The sequence below is a fragment of the Diadema antillarum genome, unplaced genomic scaffold (genome assembly GCF_040938485.1).
Source record: "Diadema antillarum isolate AM-2024a unplaced genomic scaffold, OU_Dant_1.0 scf00000077, whole genome shotgun sequence".
Taxonomy (NCBI): Eukaryota; Metazoa; Echinodermata; class Echinoidea; order Diadematoida; family Diadematidae; genus Diadema; species Diadema antillarum.
Window position 1 is genome coordinate 863,253 of NW_027270966.1, and position 17,097 is coordinate 880,349.

The window sequence follows — 17,097 nt, forward strand, 5'->3', positions numbered from 1 at the left end:
TGCCCAGTATATTAAGCCTGGATTGACATTATTAGTTTGGCCGTTGTAATCGAGCGAGATCAGGTGTCACATGTACTAAAAAGTCACCCTGTACAACTGCTGTAAAAACATCGGTGTTAAATTTAACAACATGGGTGTTGAATCTAACACTGATCAAGTGTCAATAGAGGACCACACCCACAGGTGTAGAAAGTATGTTCTGTTTTTGTTGGAAAGTGTTCACCTGGCACTTCGTGGTGTTAATTTGGCACTGTAGCCGGTGATATTTTTGACACTGCACTGGTGTTACTTCAACAATGACAGCGCATGGTGTTGATTTGATATTGCTAGTGTTAATGTCAAAGGTATAACACCCGCCCAGTGTCAATAGGAGACCACACCAACAGGTGTTACTGTGGTGTAAATGTGTCCACACATTTTTTTTTTTCACAAATCAAGTACCTTATCGGAAAATTGTTTGATCGTCTTGATGATATTCAAAATCAACAAGAAGAACAGTAACTAGGTAACTATTCGAAAAAAAAAAAACAACTTTTGTATTTTGAAGTTACATCCGGAGTTGTTAATCTAGCACCTCACATGAGCACTAGAAATTTAACACCAGCTCGGTGTTTCATATCTAACACCGGACTTTTTGCAGTGCAGGCATGCTGTTATGTACCAGCTGTGAAACATAATGACTCAAGATAAACTATTTTTGGCAGGTAATGATTCTGAGAGTCGAATGTTAATCAGAGCACGAAAATATCAAGCTTACAAGCTGACATTTTAGTAAAAGTAAGTAAAATTCTTTGAGGATATGCGTGTGCAAGAGTATTAGGAGTAACATCAGTTTACACATCCAACTATAAAAACGATTAATGATTTCTTGTGCAAACTTCCCTCTAACATTTTACTCAAGCTATAGCATTGAAATGTACAGTAAATCCGTTTAAATGCAGCGTTCATATTCAATTGATTGTAAACAAACGCGATTCCCTTTTCATGAATGTTGTAAGGGCTTATAGACGTGCTCTCAGCCAAATCTTTTGCCTGTTTTGATTTTGCGATTTTTCAAAATGGATATTTTCTTTCCCTTCATATTTCATTAGCTTTCTGTGATTCCGTGAGTGAGTGTTTTTTGTTGAATAAATTCATTGTTTTCCATGGTAGCGTAATATGATTGCATATAGTATGCTTGCAACTCACAGGGATACCACATATACGCGACTGAAATCCTCAAACTGCTTAAGGATTAAAATTATTATTATTATTGTGGGATTTCGGTCTCGAAGAATAAAGGAATAACAAGAATAATCTTCGAAGCCATAAGAAGAGAGAGAGAGAGAGAGAGATGGGGGGGGGGCAGGTGGTGATAGAGGGGGATGGGGAAAACAGTTATTACAATTATTCACTGCGAAACGTACTTTGATTCTTTTCGATTTCATTTATTAGAAAAGGGAGACAAAATTATATGCAAAAGTAACTGGGTGAAATTGAAGAAAAAAAAAACATGCCAAACTTGTTTCAATGTAAGTTTAACATTGGTAAAACGTTATCCGTTATGTCTAGTCGATTTTGCCTATCTATTACAGTGAATTTAAGCATGAAGTGGACTTTCTCAATGAATGCGAATAAAAATGGCCTTGTACCTTGCGTGAACGGAAACACCAGATTACAATCACTATCTTACACTTTCACCGGGATTAAATTGGCTGCTCCTAACGACAGGAAGGGCCGACCGTAAACTAAACCATGCGGATTACACTCCGACGATCACAAGGGTGCCAGCGAACAATCACAGGACCGTCCAATCATATTACGAGAATGTTGTTATTAATGATCACGATTCTGTGCTACAAACAAGTGGACGCGTTAAATTAGTATAACGGGGTCTCAATGATATTATATAGAGCGAAAGATCGGCGCTAAGGAAATGAATTCCTAGCGTACGTAGATATGCACATTTATAGCGGGGTCTCAATAGGCAGGAAATCTTCGTAAGATGTTAAACCGAATGACATTTGGCAAAACGGAAGTCTTGACAAGTGGATGCTTATAAAATTTTATGTTTTCTGGAAGGATGGTGGCATAATCGAATTATTCCCCATTACCGGTCGACAGGGCGGAATTGTTATCTTGTTCAACAATACAGCGAGGATTGGCTATCATCCTCTTAAAGTACGCCTGCTTGATCTTGGACTTCCACTGTAAGACCTGTGTTATTTCAGAGACAAAACTTGTTTCAAAGTTCTTCTCGAAAAAAGCATTTTGTCTTCGAAAGCCCTTAATACCTTCCGTGAACGCGATTAGGTATAACAAATAACTACAAAAACAAACCATTACTCATTCAATTTTGTAATATGGTTCAGTCATTTTCCCATGTCGATTGATTTGTCTATTCATAATCATTTCTACCATTGTCATGTTATCAGGCATGCATGATTTAATATTCGCATCACCGAAAATCGGTCTGTAGACTTTATATACAGACCTTTGGATTTTACAGAAGTTACCACTACCGCTTGAAAAAGAAACGTGTCGCGACCCCCCCCCCCCCTAAAAAAAAAGAAGAAGAAAAGAAATGAAAGCTATTTGTCGATATGGCGGAACGCGAATGTCGAATTGAAAATATATTATGATAGGAAGCATATACGAATGAATAATTGATATTGAATGTTCTATAGAAAGTATTGTTGAAGTGTTCTAGTGTAAAATTGGCCACAACGGAAACGGTTTCTCATCAGTCATTATACCTGTTCGTAGATTTTGGTAGCATTATAATAATTTCAAACTGTTTTCAAAGCGTTCCTTTACCCTTTTAACATTTTAAGGATCAGTATATACCATAATGGTTCAACCAGCAAACTTCGAACAGGTCTGCAGAGCCGCTGTACAATGTTAAACCCCTTATAGCTGTCACAGAAAGAGATAACGGTGTGTTCCTGTGAGCGGTAAAATGTTCTGTAAAATAGCATCTGTATGGGTGCAGGTGCGAAAATTCATCTATAGTACTAAAAATAGTATTCCAAGACCACCAAAGACGACAGGAAAATGCGAGCTAATGTGAATTTATTTAATTGTTGACGCAAAGCAACCATCAACACTCTCTGCTTTATAAAAATTCGATTGTGAGCAGAGTTGAGTTGCTTTGATTTGTTGAATCTGCCTTGATGACGCTAATCATAATACTAAGGATTAAAGAAGGTACATCAGTTAACCGTTACAACCTTTAAAACCTAGCAGAGTCGTAATGCTATATTCCGAACATGCATGGAAGAACCATAAATTTGAGAGAATTATGATATACATCTTGCATTTGCTTTCTTGAGGGGTGAATTAGAAGAGGTTGAATGCTCAGATTCAAAGATAGATTACGTCTATTATTAACAATTCCCTCGTTCGGAAAGTGGCAAAGTGACCCGTTTTACCGGGTCATAATTGGAAAACCTCCTCCGTATGATAAGTGAAGGATTAAACGATGGGGGTGCTAGTTGTTGTTCTTGCCCTGTTTTGTTTTAAGAGGAGAATGGTACAGTGTGCATCTTGTTCACTGCAGAGAGGGGGAAGGTGGAATGAATCACGTAGGCAGGAACAAGACGGGAGCGGGTACGGGTTGATCTAGGGAGAACGGGAAACGAGCGCGGGAAACGCAATTATAGTATGAAGCGAGGGAAGGGGAGAAACTGTACAGCTCAAAGAAGCAAAAAAGAAAAAGAAAGAAAGAAAATAAAATAAAACGAAACAAAACAAAAACAAAACAAAAACGAAACAAACCGAGATGCAAATGTTTGAGAGCTTTAAGTGGGCATTCAATACTTGAAAAATCAAGACAGTATAGAAATCAATAGTTTCATGTATATATTTGCGGAAATTATTGTGGTCTTACAACAGATAAACCCATAATCTGAAAAACCGTAGATGCATTTGCACCGAGCAAGGGTGATGCCATATGTGGGGGATTACATATTTCAGCATACTGAGTAATGCAGCAGTGTAATTTCACTGAAATACCCCTTGCTGTACAATTTCACCTGTGTAGAATTTATGCATTCTTTCTTCTAATGTTCTGCTTCCTTGAGCACACAACCACGCATTCTTATGTGAATGTACGCATGATATGTCTTCCACCTTGTTCATTGTGATTCGAAATAAAGCTTGAAAACATTCTCCTTCTTCATCTCAATCACTATAAATTCTGGAACTCTGTATCAAGTATAACCAGTTTATAGATGTTCAAATGCTTTGAAAATCATCCAGAAGTCTCGTTTAACCCCATCCATACGACCGGTAAGTGCTGGTGCATACGATGTCAACGGCGTTCATGAACAGCCGACTCTAGAGAATTAAATAGTAAGGTGCAACGTGCAAAAGACTAACACTCAAAAAAAAAAATGTGAAGTTATCAAAGGAGAGAAAGGAGGATAGAGAAAAGAAAAAGATGGAGAGAAAGAAAAGGAGACAGAATAGGTTTGTCTGAATTTGTGTGTGTGTGTGTGTGTCTGTGTGTGTGTGTGTGTTAACCTTTCCCTCATCCCTCTGTTTCTGGGCGTGTGTGTCTCTTTCTGTCTCTCCCTCTCCCTCTGTATGTATTTCTGTCTGTCTCCTGTGTATGTGTAGATGTGCGTTTGTCTCTCCTTGTCTGTCTTGTTTCTCTCCCTGTGTGTGCGTTTGTGTGCGTGCTTTGTGTGTGTGCGTGTGTGCGTTCGTGTGTGTGTGTGTGAGAGAGTTTGTGTGTGTGTGTGTGTGTGACAAGAGGGGATAAGAGGGAACGGATTAAGATGGTTGACCTTGCCCTTTGTACACACACAGAAGTACGAACATATGCCACAGTAAAAACGGACGCAGTTCAACAAACCCGATGCTCCAAACGTGATCTTCTTTAGATTAACTTTCTAATGACAGCATTTTCGCCCCGTCACAGTATTCTTTTTTACTATCTGGAGAGTATACTCGCAGGTAGTGCTTCGAGAAATGTCACTTACCGAGCTCCTTTGAGAAGTTAAAACAAAAACCCATGAAATTCCAACCAAAGAATTGAATACTCTGTAAAAAGAAAAATGTATGAAAATCAAGTTCAAGAATCGAATGTAAAAATTCAATTTGAGTTGTAGAGAAAACAACGCACGCTAAAGTATACGTAAAACCGCAAAGCACGCGAACTTGTGACCAAGAATTTTAAAGCACAAATCGATATTAGACCAATGCCCACTACGTATAGATGAAGTAGGATAATGAATGGATTGATAACTCAAATTTCATGAGCTTGACACAGATCTTCCAAAGTATTTAAAATCTTCAGCACACTTTTTTTTTATTTGATTTTTTTTGGCCTGATGTTACCATCATTATGATGAAAGGTGGCCCCAGATTACACTTGAATAATCCAGTCGGTTCTATAATTTAAAATTTATTGTCTTTAATATTAACGCCTTTTTGGAGTTAAAAGCAGGGATGTCATCGCAAAAAGAAAATCGATAAGGAAAACGGTGCCTTTAAATGATAATTCTATTGTGGTTTGCATATTAAGGACGTACTGTCATTCTATGGTTGTTATGAATTACTTTGACTATGTGCGTATTAGACATAATCGAGACCCAGTGATAGAAGGACGTGCAGAAAATGGGAGAAGGAAAGATATGATGCACCGAAGATACGAGTCTTGGCTTCTCCGTTGCCCTGAATAGCTGTCAGGAAGGACTGCAATCCAAAGCAATATACCCCCCCCCCCACCCTTGCCCCTCTCCCTCTCTGACTCGCTCTCCCCCTCCTTTACCGCAGTCTTGCCCGAGAAAGGGTACGAGTATCTAACACCGATGCGACGAGCCGCGACCCAGCTCAGCAGCCGCTAGGAGATTCCTGGAACGTGGGTGTCGGTACGTCACTTCGCCGGGTCGAACACCGTTGGCTGGGGATTGACAGATCGGAAGGTTGGTGTTTGCAGCACGTTGCAGCCAGCCGTCAGCCTCAAACAAGACCTCACGGTCGCTGAAGCAAGGAAATCACTTACGGCTATACGCGGGAGCGGGGAGCCCCCCACCAGATACTGTATTGTTTCGAGCTGACAACACAGTCATCATTCTGTACAACGAGTGTATGTATAGATAAACTATACAATCATACTTGTATAGCTAGGTGCTCTATTTAAGGAGCCCCTCCGTTTTTATCATCTTTGCTTTTAAACATATTCCTTTCTACAGCATCATGGCGAAGATCTTGCGACAAAATTCCTAGAGATTCCGAACGCTCATCATCAATCAACCATCTTAATAAAGATCCGTTTGCTTCCGCGTTGTTTTATGTAAAAATGGCTGTATCTAAACAGGCACGTCCTACGGACTGACATTCCTAAGATGTACTGAAAACACTCTTCTCTACGCCTAATCAGGACGAAAGCTGGCGATAACTACTCGATATCACTTCACGTCGCACGCGGATGTTCGCCACAGCCACTGCACATTGGTGTAGGATCCCAGCGTTTCTTCTGATCTCCTACGACTACTGCGATCTTGTCCAGGGGCTTCCTTAAGCACGCCATTTGGCGCTTGTCGCTCCCCGTGAAACGTGTTGCGGTACCCCCCGGTCCTCCTTCTAAGACCCGTTTGGATCCATGGTGCTCTCTTCTTCGACAATTCTTCGCTGACCCTGTCTGAACACGGTAAACTTGTTCGAAAGTTGAGCTGCCGATCGCTGCTGTTGGTTGGCACACTGTGGAAGCAGCCATGAAGGGGCCCCTGCCGCGGCTTATCATGTGGATAATACCTTGGATTTTACCTTTCATAAAGGCAACTATTCAGGATAAACGTAAGTCTGTTTGATTGTATAGCTACTCTCATTTCTTAATACATTACTATTAGTTCCGTAAGTTTTTTTTCTTTCATGGTGTGTAGAGCATTTTGCATCTTAAGAGTACAAAATGTAACTGTATTGTGAGAATTCGTGAGGTTCATATTAAAGAAGCTTTTGTAGGAAGATGAAGAGTCAGGAGACAATTTTTTTTTTTAATGAAAGGGTATCACATTTTATTGGTATGATATGACATTTCAGTCAAATTCAGTGATCATTTCAGTATTACTAACATCTGGTAGAGCTGCACGCTACGTTAATTGAACAACATGAAAAAAAGGTGACATCAATGAAACGAATCATATAATGTCTATAGACTCTAGTTGTTGTCTTGGGTTTTCTAAGATAGGGGGCAATTTAAAAATTGAAGGAAAAGCACCGCCTCTGTATACTTTGGTGAAATATCCTGGCTCGATCAAAAACCTCCACTATAATATACATATGATATGAAATGATTCTATTGACTCTGTCACGTAGACAGCTGTTTCAGTGATGGCGTTTGGACAGTTGATATAGCACCAGCAATATGTCAGTAGTGAGAATATTAACCAATTGATTACAGCCAGAGACAGTGTTGATTGAATTTGTCTGGTGATAATATCCATTTTGCCTTCAAACAGAGCAGTGTGCCGAAAATAGAACATGAGAATTAAGTCGCGTCTGCGGGTATAATATCTAGCTTTGTCAATGGCTAATTGTGTTTGTATTTCTATTTTGTTATTACTCATATATGGCACAGAATAAATGATTCTAACTCGAAGGAGAGATACCATCGAAGAACAAAGGGGTGGCAAAACAACCATTAATCGCCTTAAAGTAGTTAAAAAATCTAATCGAGTGCATGTAAAATCGACGATATCTGCGCCCTTCTGAACTGGTCAGTCCAGGGCAATTCTGATTAAATGACGCACTCAGTATACGTGTTCATTTTAGTTGTTTATGTTGAGGTTTGTTTTAGAAAGAGGAGACACCGAAAGACTGAGATAGAGATAGAGAGAGTGACATGAGAGAGAAAATGAATAATTATGAACGCCAAGTCATATTTGAGTTGCCAAAATTGCCAGCAAAGACATGCCAATCTTTCCATAAATATGCTAATTCACGATCCCTTAAAGCATATAGTCATATTCTGAAGTAAAATCAGATTAGGGCATTTGTGATTTCCCCCAGACCCTGCACTTGGACCTCCTCGTTTTCATTTTCCAAAATCCTTTAATAAGAATATATGTTTTTAGTGGGTTTTCTCAGGAGCAAAGGGCTGTCATCTCATTAAACATCATTACATATGTTTATTGTGTCGGACACTGCGACATGGAACGTATCAATGAAGAGAAAATGCAACAATCTACCGTATTTTTTTATCTGAATGATTTATTGAATTTGTTAGGAAAATACGGTGTCCCCCAGAAAATCCTATTCAACCATTCTCCCTAAGGTATTGCTGTATTTTCAATTGTGCTTTGTATTCTTGAAAAAAAAGTACAAAAATAATTGATCGAAATTGATATAAAATGAAACGGAAAATATCTACATTAATTTGTTCTTTAAGAAAGAGCAACATCAGTTAAAACAATAGCTGCAACAAAGTAGATAGATCCTTCTGGAGTAGTTCATTAAGATACCACTGCAGTTCTCAGAACCCCATTCGTCGGCGTATTTCTGCCCGGAACTTTGGGGGTGTCTTCCGCCAAATCCACAGTGCAGTTAAAACACGGAGGCGTTGAAATCGATAAGCCGCGAAGCTCTGACAACGTTACTACAGTGCAAGTCGTACACGCTACATGTAACACCGTTATGATGCTGCCAATAATGTTAGGAAAATGCTGAGTTTTCTTATCTTTTCCCTGTACGTTTTGTGGGCAGGACGTGAGCCCGAATGTCGGCAAAGAAATCACTTCGTGTGGTCGGGACCACGAGAAAGAAGAACTTAGTCAGAATTCATGTAAGCGTTGGTGACAAAATCTCGTGGGTTTATGGAAATTGGATTTAGCCGATTTATAGGGGCGAGCTATTAAAAATGATTGATTCATACACTAACTGACATATATCTAGAGTTGCTTAGGCAGCCTACGGAGAAACAACACTTCTGGAAAGGTTGAAGACCTCTCCCGAAAAGTCCGTAGAATTTTCGTCATCTATGCGAGCCTGATGATATTTCGTATCGAAATGGCACGAGTCAAATTTCAGGCACGAACCATTTCAACCAATTTCATAACGTTGCAAAAGCATGCATTGACTTCCGTTTCATTTCTTTCATCTTTTCACCCGAGGCGGTTTTTACTACATCAGACATATGTATGGTACATTTACTGTATGGTATCATTTTTTTCTTTAATTACCTACGTTTTTTTCCTGCCTGTTCGTATATTTCTTTATTTTTTTTTCTTGTAGCTACAACAATTCTGCTGAAAAAAATATGTCTGTTGTTTGGGATAGTTTTCCTCATTATTTTACGCAATAAGTTTTAACTACAATGTAGACAGATGTACCGATGCCTGCTTCGTTTTATCATCTAAAGCGATGTTGTTGTGGTGGTGGTGATGGTTGTTGTTATTGTTGTTGTCTTGGTTTTTTTTTTGGGGGGGGGTGGGGGTGGAAAGAGTGTAATATGTATCCTCGTTGTCGGTTTTCTTTGTCATCCAAAAGGAGCCATCACCTTGTATTTGACACCTTGGTGGTAAAGATCACGCCTTGACATTATCCATGAATGTTTGGCTATTTTTGTAGTTTCTTTTCTCGTAGCTGATTTATGTTTTCTTAAAGCGGGTAAGACCGATTTTGATCGTAGCCGACTGCGGTCAGATGACCTGGACGGCCGCTGAACACACGTCTAGTTTAGTGCACCACGAATGTAGGGCACGGTTACCCAGTAGAACCCCCCCCCCCCCCATCGCTGTAGACAAGATTCATATTTAACACATTATTGTTTCATATTTCCTGTTTCCATTGTTGTTTTATTGTTTTTAAATGACATAGAACACTCATCATGCGGTCTCTAGCTGACCCCACCGCCGTAATACAATAACTCTACAATGTGTAGCAGTAGGGTGTTCTCTTATAAAAAGCGAGGAAATGCAACCATGGATGCAAAAAGGAAGATCAAAAAAAAAAATAGGTATCATGTGGTAATGGGTCTACCTTTTATTGCAGCACTTACGAAGATACCAGTATTTGTTTGTTCAGTATTCCATGGATTCAGTAGCTTCAAATAAAAAAAAATAAAAATAAACAGTTTACTTTATTGTGGGGTATCGTTTCGCAATAAAAAAGTCCAGAACAGGCAAAAGTAAAATTAAATTAAAGTGATTTAAAGTAAAAAAAAACAAAAAAAAAAAACAAAAAAAAGAACATCCACCCACACACACAATCATTCTCACTAAACCGATTTTCATGATGTCGACAAGCGTCAACGTTGTTTCCTGTGCACAGTACGTAGAACACGGTTTAAAATAAAAAGAGAAGGAGGAGGAGAAGAAGAAGAAGACGACGAAGAAGAAGAAAACAAAAAGAACTGGTAAAATCCATAGCCGGTCACTGTTCAACACCGTTTGAAAATACAGCTTTAATAGTGAAAACGAACTTTCCTGCAACTACAACGCAGCTAGACACATATTCATGCTGGTAAACTACATGATTCTCGCGATAAGGGAAGACGCTTTTTCTGATTTTTTTTTTCTTTCGGTGTCATTTTTTGAAAGCGTATTCGCCTTCTTAATTTTTCTTTTCACCATCGTCTTCATTTTCATTAATCTGGAAATAGAGCTTAATTCTATTCACTCAAAGCCGCGAGACGTTCAAGGGATGGTATAGTATTGGTGGAGATGAGGATTGGGCGTTTAACTTTTTGCGAGATACCAAGACACCACTTAAGAAATAATACAGAGCCTACCATTCAAAGAGGAATTTAAAGTTTATTAGATGAAAATCGGATTTTGAATGGCTGAGACTTCCAAAAAAAAAGAGTAAAACAGGGCGATCCTAATAAAATGTGGGTCCCGCCTGTTATTAGGATTCTTATATTTTGGATATCTCAGCCATTTCAAAACCAGTTTTTATCAAACTGAATTCCTTTTTGGAATTACATGTTCTTTCATATTTCATAAGAGGTTTCTCATTATCTCACAAAAAAATGTTAAAAACCTGAAGTTAGGTCTCAACCAAAACTATACGATCCCTCTAAAGCAAGAACAAACAATAAAAAAAAAAATGATCGTAAAAGCGCAAAAAGCAGCTGATACTGTAAAAACATTACCATCAACAACAACGATAGTTAATGGCAACAACCTATCCTGCCACGTTGCACCTGGGAACCACAAACATACGTGACAGGTACAATGAACACGCGCCGAGGGCTCGATTGATTCACAGCTACCACCTGTTCTCATGTATTCTAATCGATGATGCTGCCAAGACGACATGGGAGTGTTTACCCTGGAAAAGTACAGCCCGCGCTTGAATCACGACCATTTCTCCTGATACTTTAAAAAGGGAAGGCCGTTGCAAAAGTCGATCGTTCTGACTCCACATTTTATGTTATACATTGTATGTCCATTATTAAAAAAAAAAAAACAAAAACCCAAACAAACCTTATAGTATGTACTTGCAGTATGAACTGTTCGTTATTCATGAACTCTACAACTGGTGTTTTTATGTCATCGGCAGCTAAATACTGGTTGGTGATAAGGTTAGCGTAAAGATTAGGTTTAGCGTTAGGTTTAAGTTCAGGATTTAGGATTAGGGTCAGGGGAAGGTCATCGGGTTTGGGGTAATTGCCCAGGGGGTGATTGCCCGAGACTCGTTATCATCTAAATGCATGGGTCATTGTCTCAAAATTGCGATTATAAGTATTATGGTGGCTATTCCTATTAAACTATAGATTAGAGTGCGCGCTGTGTATTCTGAGATCAGAAAAAAAAAAAAACCTTCTTGGGTTTTGTGAAGGAGAGTTTACCCGTCCGTCGGCGGTCGCAGTTTGTCAAAAGATATCTGTCAAACATTTGGTCGACAGAGGGCGTCCTCTTACACAACGTCATCATCGGAAGATGTCGAACTATTGTAATACGTTTTTGTATAACTGCATTCCTTTCTATTCTTTATACCATGTCCTGCCATCTGAGTTTGATTTAGCATTGCATGCCGTAATGCATTTGATTAATGTGCATCAAAGATTCTGAAGTGTTCACGTTGTTCAAAAACATTGACTTCAAATTAACGTGGATTTCGCTATAAGGCTTTTGACCTTATTTCTGGAAAAAAAAATGAAAATGGTTCATAGGTCCATGATCTAGATTGACCTCAAACCTATACCAAAGACGATCCATGTCTGGTGATAATCCTCGTCTTATTCTGTAGCATTTTAACAAGTTAGGGACTCATAATTGGAAGAACTGGGGCAAGCAATTTTAGAATCCAAGAGAATAATTGTCATTGACTTCTAGATGAGCAATGGTTGGTCTAAGTCCCTCAAATCCACAAAATTGACGAGAAAGTAAGTTCGGTAATTTTCCTATGAGCACAGGTCGGCGAGTCATCTGAACCCGATTTATATCGCTAATCCCTCCTTGTTGAATCCTGTCTTGTGCCTGACGAAGAGAAACCAGCTTCCCCGATTACCGCTTGCGGATATTCGGTCAGAGTGGCCGTAATCAAAGTTCTTTCTTATCGCATTCACACCTAATTCGCCCAATTAGGCTGATATATCTAATCAGTCTTCATTTTATGTTTGACTTGGTGTCTGTGGCAGACAAATGTCTTATAGCCGTTTGTGAATCATTCATTCTTTTCTTTTCTTTTAAGGAAAAAAAATCTGTCGGAAGGTTTTCACATTCAATTCAATTCAATTCAAATGGTTATATTGGTTTTAGCATTCTCTAAAATCTAACTTTTCCGGCTCTTGAACGATTGTGACATTTGGATGTTTGTCTCAACGATGTTGATGAAAGTTGCAGACGAAGGAATTCAAAATGGTATGTACATCTTGAGGATTTGGGTTACATTCGAGTTTTAGCGTTTTAACAGCCTTTTGAATTTCCAGCTGATAAGCAATTACAGATATCGATCGATAATTACATAAATACATTACTGTATGTCAGATTAAGAAACGAGACATCCAACAAAACAAAGAAGAATGTGAAAAAGACACTCTCTGAGAGAATAAAGGCGAAATCTATAAAAAAAAAATTATTCAAAACAAGACTCTGGCAAGAAAAACAAAGTTGAACATAAAATTTTGCTCTCTTCTTAGTATCAAGCAAGGTGCGGGACAAAGATTAACTTTTTATCAGTCAATGTCAGTGTTTTCAGAGCATAAGATATTTGCCATCATAACAAACATGGTTCCGCCTTGGATACCAGTAATTCATCAGATTTGGTGGCTAATAACTCCCAAACAAGCAATGCCTGACAAGAATTAGCAAGCGAATCATGGGACCACGGTGACATTTTTGAGTTCACAAGAAGTGGTAGATTTCTTAAATTAGCCCAGAACATTGGATATTTCAAACAAGTCATTTCATAATTATTCATCATTTCCCTTGTTTTTCCACCGACATTTACGCTTATGCTCTTACTGCCACGTTAAACCATCTTTACTTTTGTAATTCTATACATCACCGCCTCCGAGTTAAAGACTCTTTGTATTTAAAAAAAAAAAAGTGATAGTAACAATTACAAATTTATCTTTCAGGATTAGACATTCATGCATCATATTTTCTTTATGAAAAGATGCTTTTAACTCTCTTTTTAAACGAGGAAATCTTGCCCATCCCCTGCCTGCCTATAAGACCTGTTTTCAGCATTATTGCCATTGTAGTTAGAATTTCATCTATTTATATCATTACAACAAAGAATGTCCCGACATCTATGCAGGTAAGAAAGCATCTGGGGATTAGCCCGACATGGTAACAACCAGGCAGTTTTCTAAATTTCAAGAATGGTAATAATGTAATTGATGTTATTGATTATTTAATGTCATTTATAACACAACGGATGAGAAAATGACGTTACATGTGTTTTAATTAGTAACCTACCCCATTAGCGAAAAGAAAGAACAGAGAGAGAAAGAGAGAGAGAGAGAAAAAAAAAAGCAGGCTCCAAGGAGCAGCTACTCGTCTACGCAATACCCGTATCAGTGTGGGAAAAAAAAAAACCGAAAAAAGGAGCGATGCGTCATATTGAATTAAACAATAGCATCCAATTTCAAGTTGTCAACACCTGGCTGTTCAGTGAATTCATTTGCACCTGACTGCCTAGATACCTTCTGCATTCCCAAGTAAGTAATTTAATCGTGGGGTAGGTCGCATGAGTCACCTACACGTAGGCGTGATTAAGAAAAAAAAACTGTAATGTAATCACGATTCCATTTCAAGTGTGTGTAATTGATCTGGACTACCTTCACACCTCGCGATTCTAATGGATTTCTGAGCCTGTCAATTAGACGCCTGCAGCATATTATACCTGTTGATGTTTTGGCTTATGTACCAAGTACACCTACCTGTTGATGTTATGGCTTAAACACCTCATACACGCGCATAAATTTAGAAGCATGTGTACCCTTGTCAAGGAGCACATTGAACAAAAATGCTGTGAGATACAAGAATGAGTATACGAAGAGGGATTATCTCATAAAGAAACGCAATTGTTGATAAAACAGTGTCACAATGAGTATGAACGCACTGTGTTGGAGTAAATGCACTCTAAAACGATTAAGACACTGGGTTGCAATCAATAGCATGCACAACCCTGCAGCTAATCTCTCACTACTTTAAACAGGCCACAGACTTGAGCGATATTTGTTGTTCCGAAGGTTCGTTAATCCGAAAATGAAAAAAAAAAAAAAAAACAAAAAAAAAAAACAAAACAAACAAACAAACAAACAAACAAACGAACCTGCGTTTATATCAAAGTCTAAAAAGGAAAGAAAGCTGTATCATAACGAACCTTAGGAATTACGTACCTAATTTCGTTTTCGGATGAACGAATCGTCAGAACATTGGATCTTATTGCATTTTTGGATTAACGAACCTTCGGAAAAAGAGCATTTGGTATATATTCGAATTAACGAACCTTTGGAATAACGAACCCTTCGGAATAACCGACCTTCGGAAGAGTTGTTTCTGTAACTGGTGACATTGTTACGATAGTAATGTTAGCAGTCCTTATTGTTAGTATCCTCTGAAAGCAGGCACAGATGCAAAAACACTTTGGTGAAGAAGACCTTATAGTCATTTAAAAACAAACAAACAAATGTAACAAAATATACAGATAACAAACAAGATGTCCATTTTGTTGTTTCATCACTACAGCAACGGTTATGCGAAAGTTCTTGGACAAAGACATGCGCACTCTACTTGGCAGCACCCCAGCAAAATGCTAAAGAGCAGGTGTCCAGCTTTTGACCTCAACGCAAAAAAAAAGAGACAAAATGATCCAACAATTTCGTGAAACGGAAGATTCGTCTGAAAATTGGCCACGAGGGAAATCTTCCCAGTATCGGGTCGCACATGTACCCATCCCCTTTGAGAACACCGGAGTTTCCTGGCTATTTTGACCTCTGCAAAGACAAGATATTAATAGCCATGCAGGCCTCCAAAACAGTTGGCAGCGTGTTTTACTAATCACTCGGCCGAGCCATCGATAGTTATAGAGTAATACAGCACTCTGGTTATGTCCATAACGCTATTCGATTAAAATCCTTGTTCACTTACTTTCTTTTCGATGAGAATTCTTCACTTGTATTGGTACAAATTTGTACTTTAAATTTGTAACAATTTAATTTGTATTTGTAAAAACAAAAACAACAACAACAACAAACTATTGTGGTCTTTCCACCCATTTAGGGAATAGAAATATAACAAATATCATAATAATTTAATTTAGATTTGGAGCACGAACGAAACAGGCAGAGAACGAACATTCGACAGAAACCTGATCGATTATTCTGTTCTTATTCTTTGCCCTTTTTTCTCTTCTCTTTTTTCTCTGTAGCCCAAGAACAATGCAAAAATGTTATCAACTAGACTTATGTAAACCAAGGGCAGCGCAAAAGATGCGACGAGGGATTAAGGGGAGGAGGCCTCTCTGCTGTGAATGGCTCGTGTAGGTCATGGTAACGGGTTTCCATGGAAACCATTGTACTTGTTTGGCTAGCCATCATAGGTTGAAGACATATACACTGCACAGTGGACGGGCATGCGTGACTCATCAGTCATAGATTATATAAACTGCGGCAAACACGAAAGAAGTATGATGGAAAAAAAAAATCAAGTAAACCAAACACACTCCGGCAGCTCTTAGATGTATATAGATAGACAGGTATATCATCTGCAGAATACTGAGAGTGTACAGATTGAGGAACGAGATATTTGTTTCTTGTATTCTTGCACTCCGCGAAAAAATGTGCGATAAAAACAAAGAAATAAAGAAGAAAACTAGACAGACAGAAGCTCCTTGCTCTTGCGATATATACCCCAATCCGAATTTCATGTAAATCTGACATCCAATAGTAGGTGCCATGCATGTTTTATGTCTATAATCCTGCCGACGGATTGAATTATGATAGCAGGAATATTGATATTATGTTTTTTGTTTGTTTTTTACATGTATATGTTTTGGTTTCTATTGGGTGGCCTAAACATTATGGATTTCGAAGTAGTTCATGAATCTAAACGGCATCAGCCTCTCTCGAAATCAGCATTTACATACAGTATAGATTATACTATTATGACACAGCACGTGTTCGCAGACGACAAATAATGATATTACATACTCACTCAGTCGAAGAGCGCCATATTTCGTGTGACTCTGGATGGCGCCAGATGAGTGAATATATGCCGGTTTTGGGCTTTTGGAAACCAGATCAAAATGTCATCCTATAGGTTACTCATCGTTGATGTAGGTGTCGCTATTTTTTGAATAATTCCTTCCAGACAGAAACATGCTAAAAAATCAGGGAATCACACTGCAGAAAGAAATCGGTCTGTCGCTATAATCTATGAATTTCACTTTGAGTTTGTATGTTATTTACCAACGTCAGAATAATATGAACCAGATACATCATCAATGGGTTAAGAATAGCGCTATTGTTACTGTATACAGTGACGTTGGCATTGTATTGTACCTTTATATCACGGGGATGTTAACGAGCACACACACAAAAAAACCCCTATGTTCGTTCGCTCGCTATTCCTGTCAAAATTCCCTTTAAACGTGCGACATTGATGCTCCTCTATCAATTAGGAGAGTGAAGACTTGACTCGACTTATTTCAACGAAG

At 38.5% G+C, this 17,097-nt stretch overlaps 1 protein-coding gene across 1 annotated transcript in view; it reads left to right on the forward strand.

Moving 5' to 3' along the window:
- The first annotated feature begins 6,701 nt into the window (after positions 1 to 6,701).
- LOC139717561 (uncharacterized) overlaps positions 6,702 to 17,097 on the forward strand; it is an 80,722-nt gene continuing 70,326 nt past the window's right edge. Inside the window, exon 1 of the mRNA XM_071629069.1 lies at positions 6,702 to 6,783. Within this exon, the coding sequence (XP_071485170.1) occupies positions 6,702 to 6,783 (82 nt within the window). The remainder of the gene's footprint in view (positions 6,784 to 17,097) is intronic.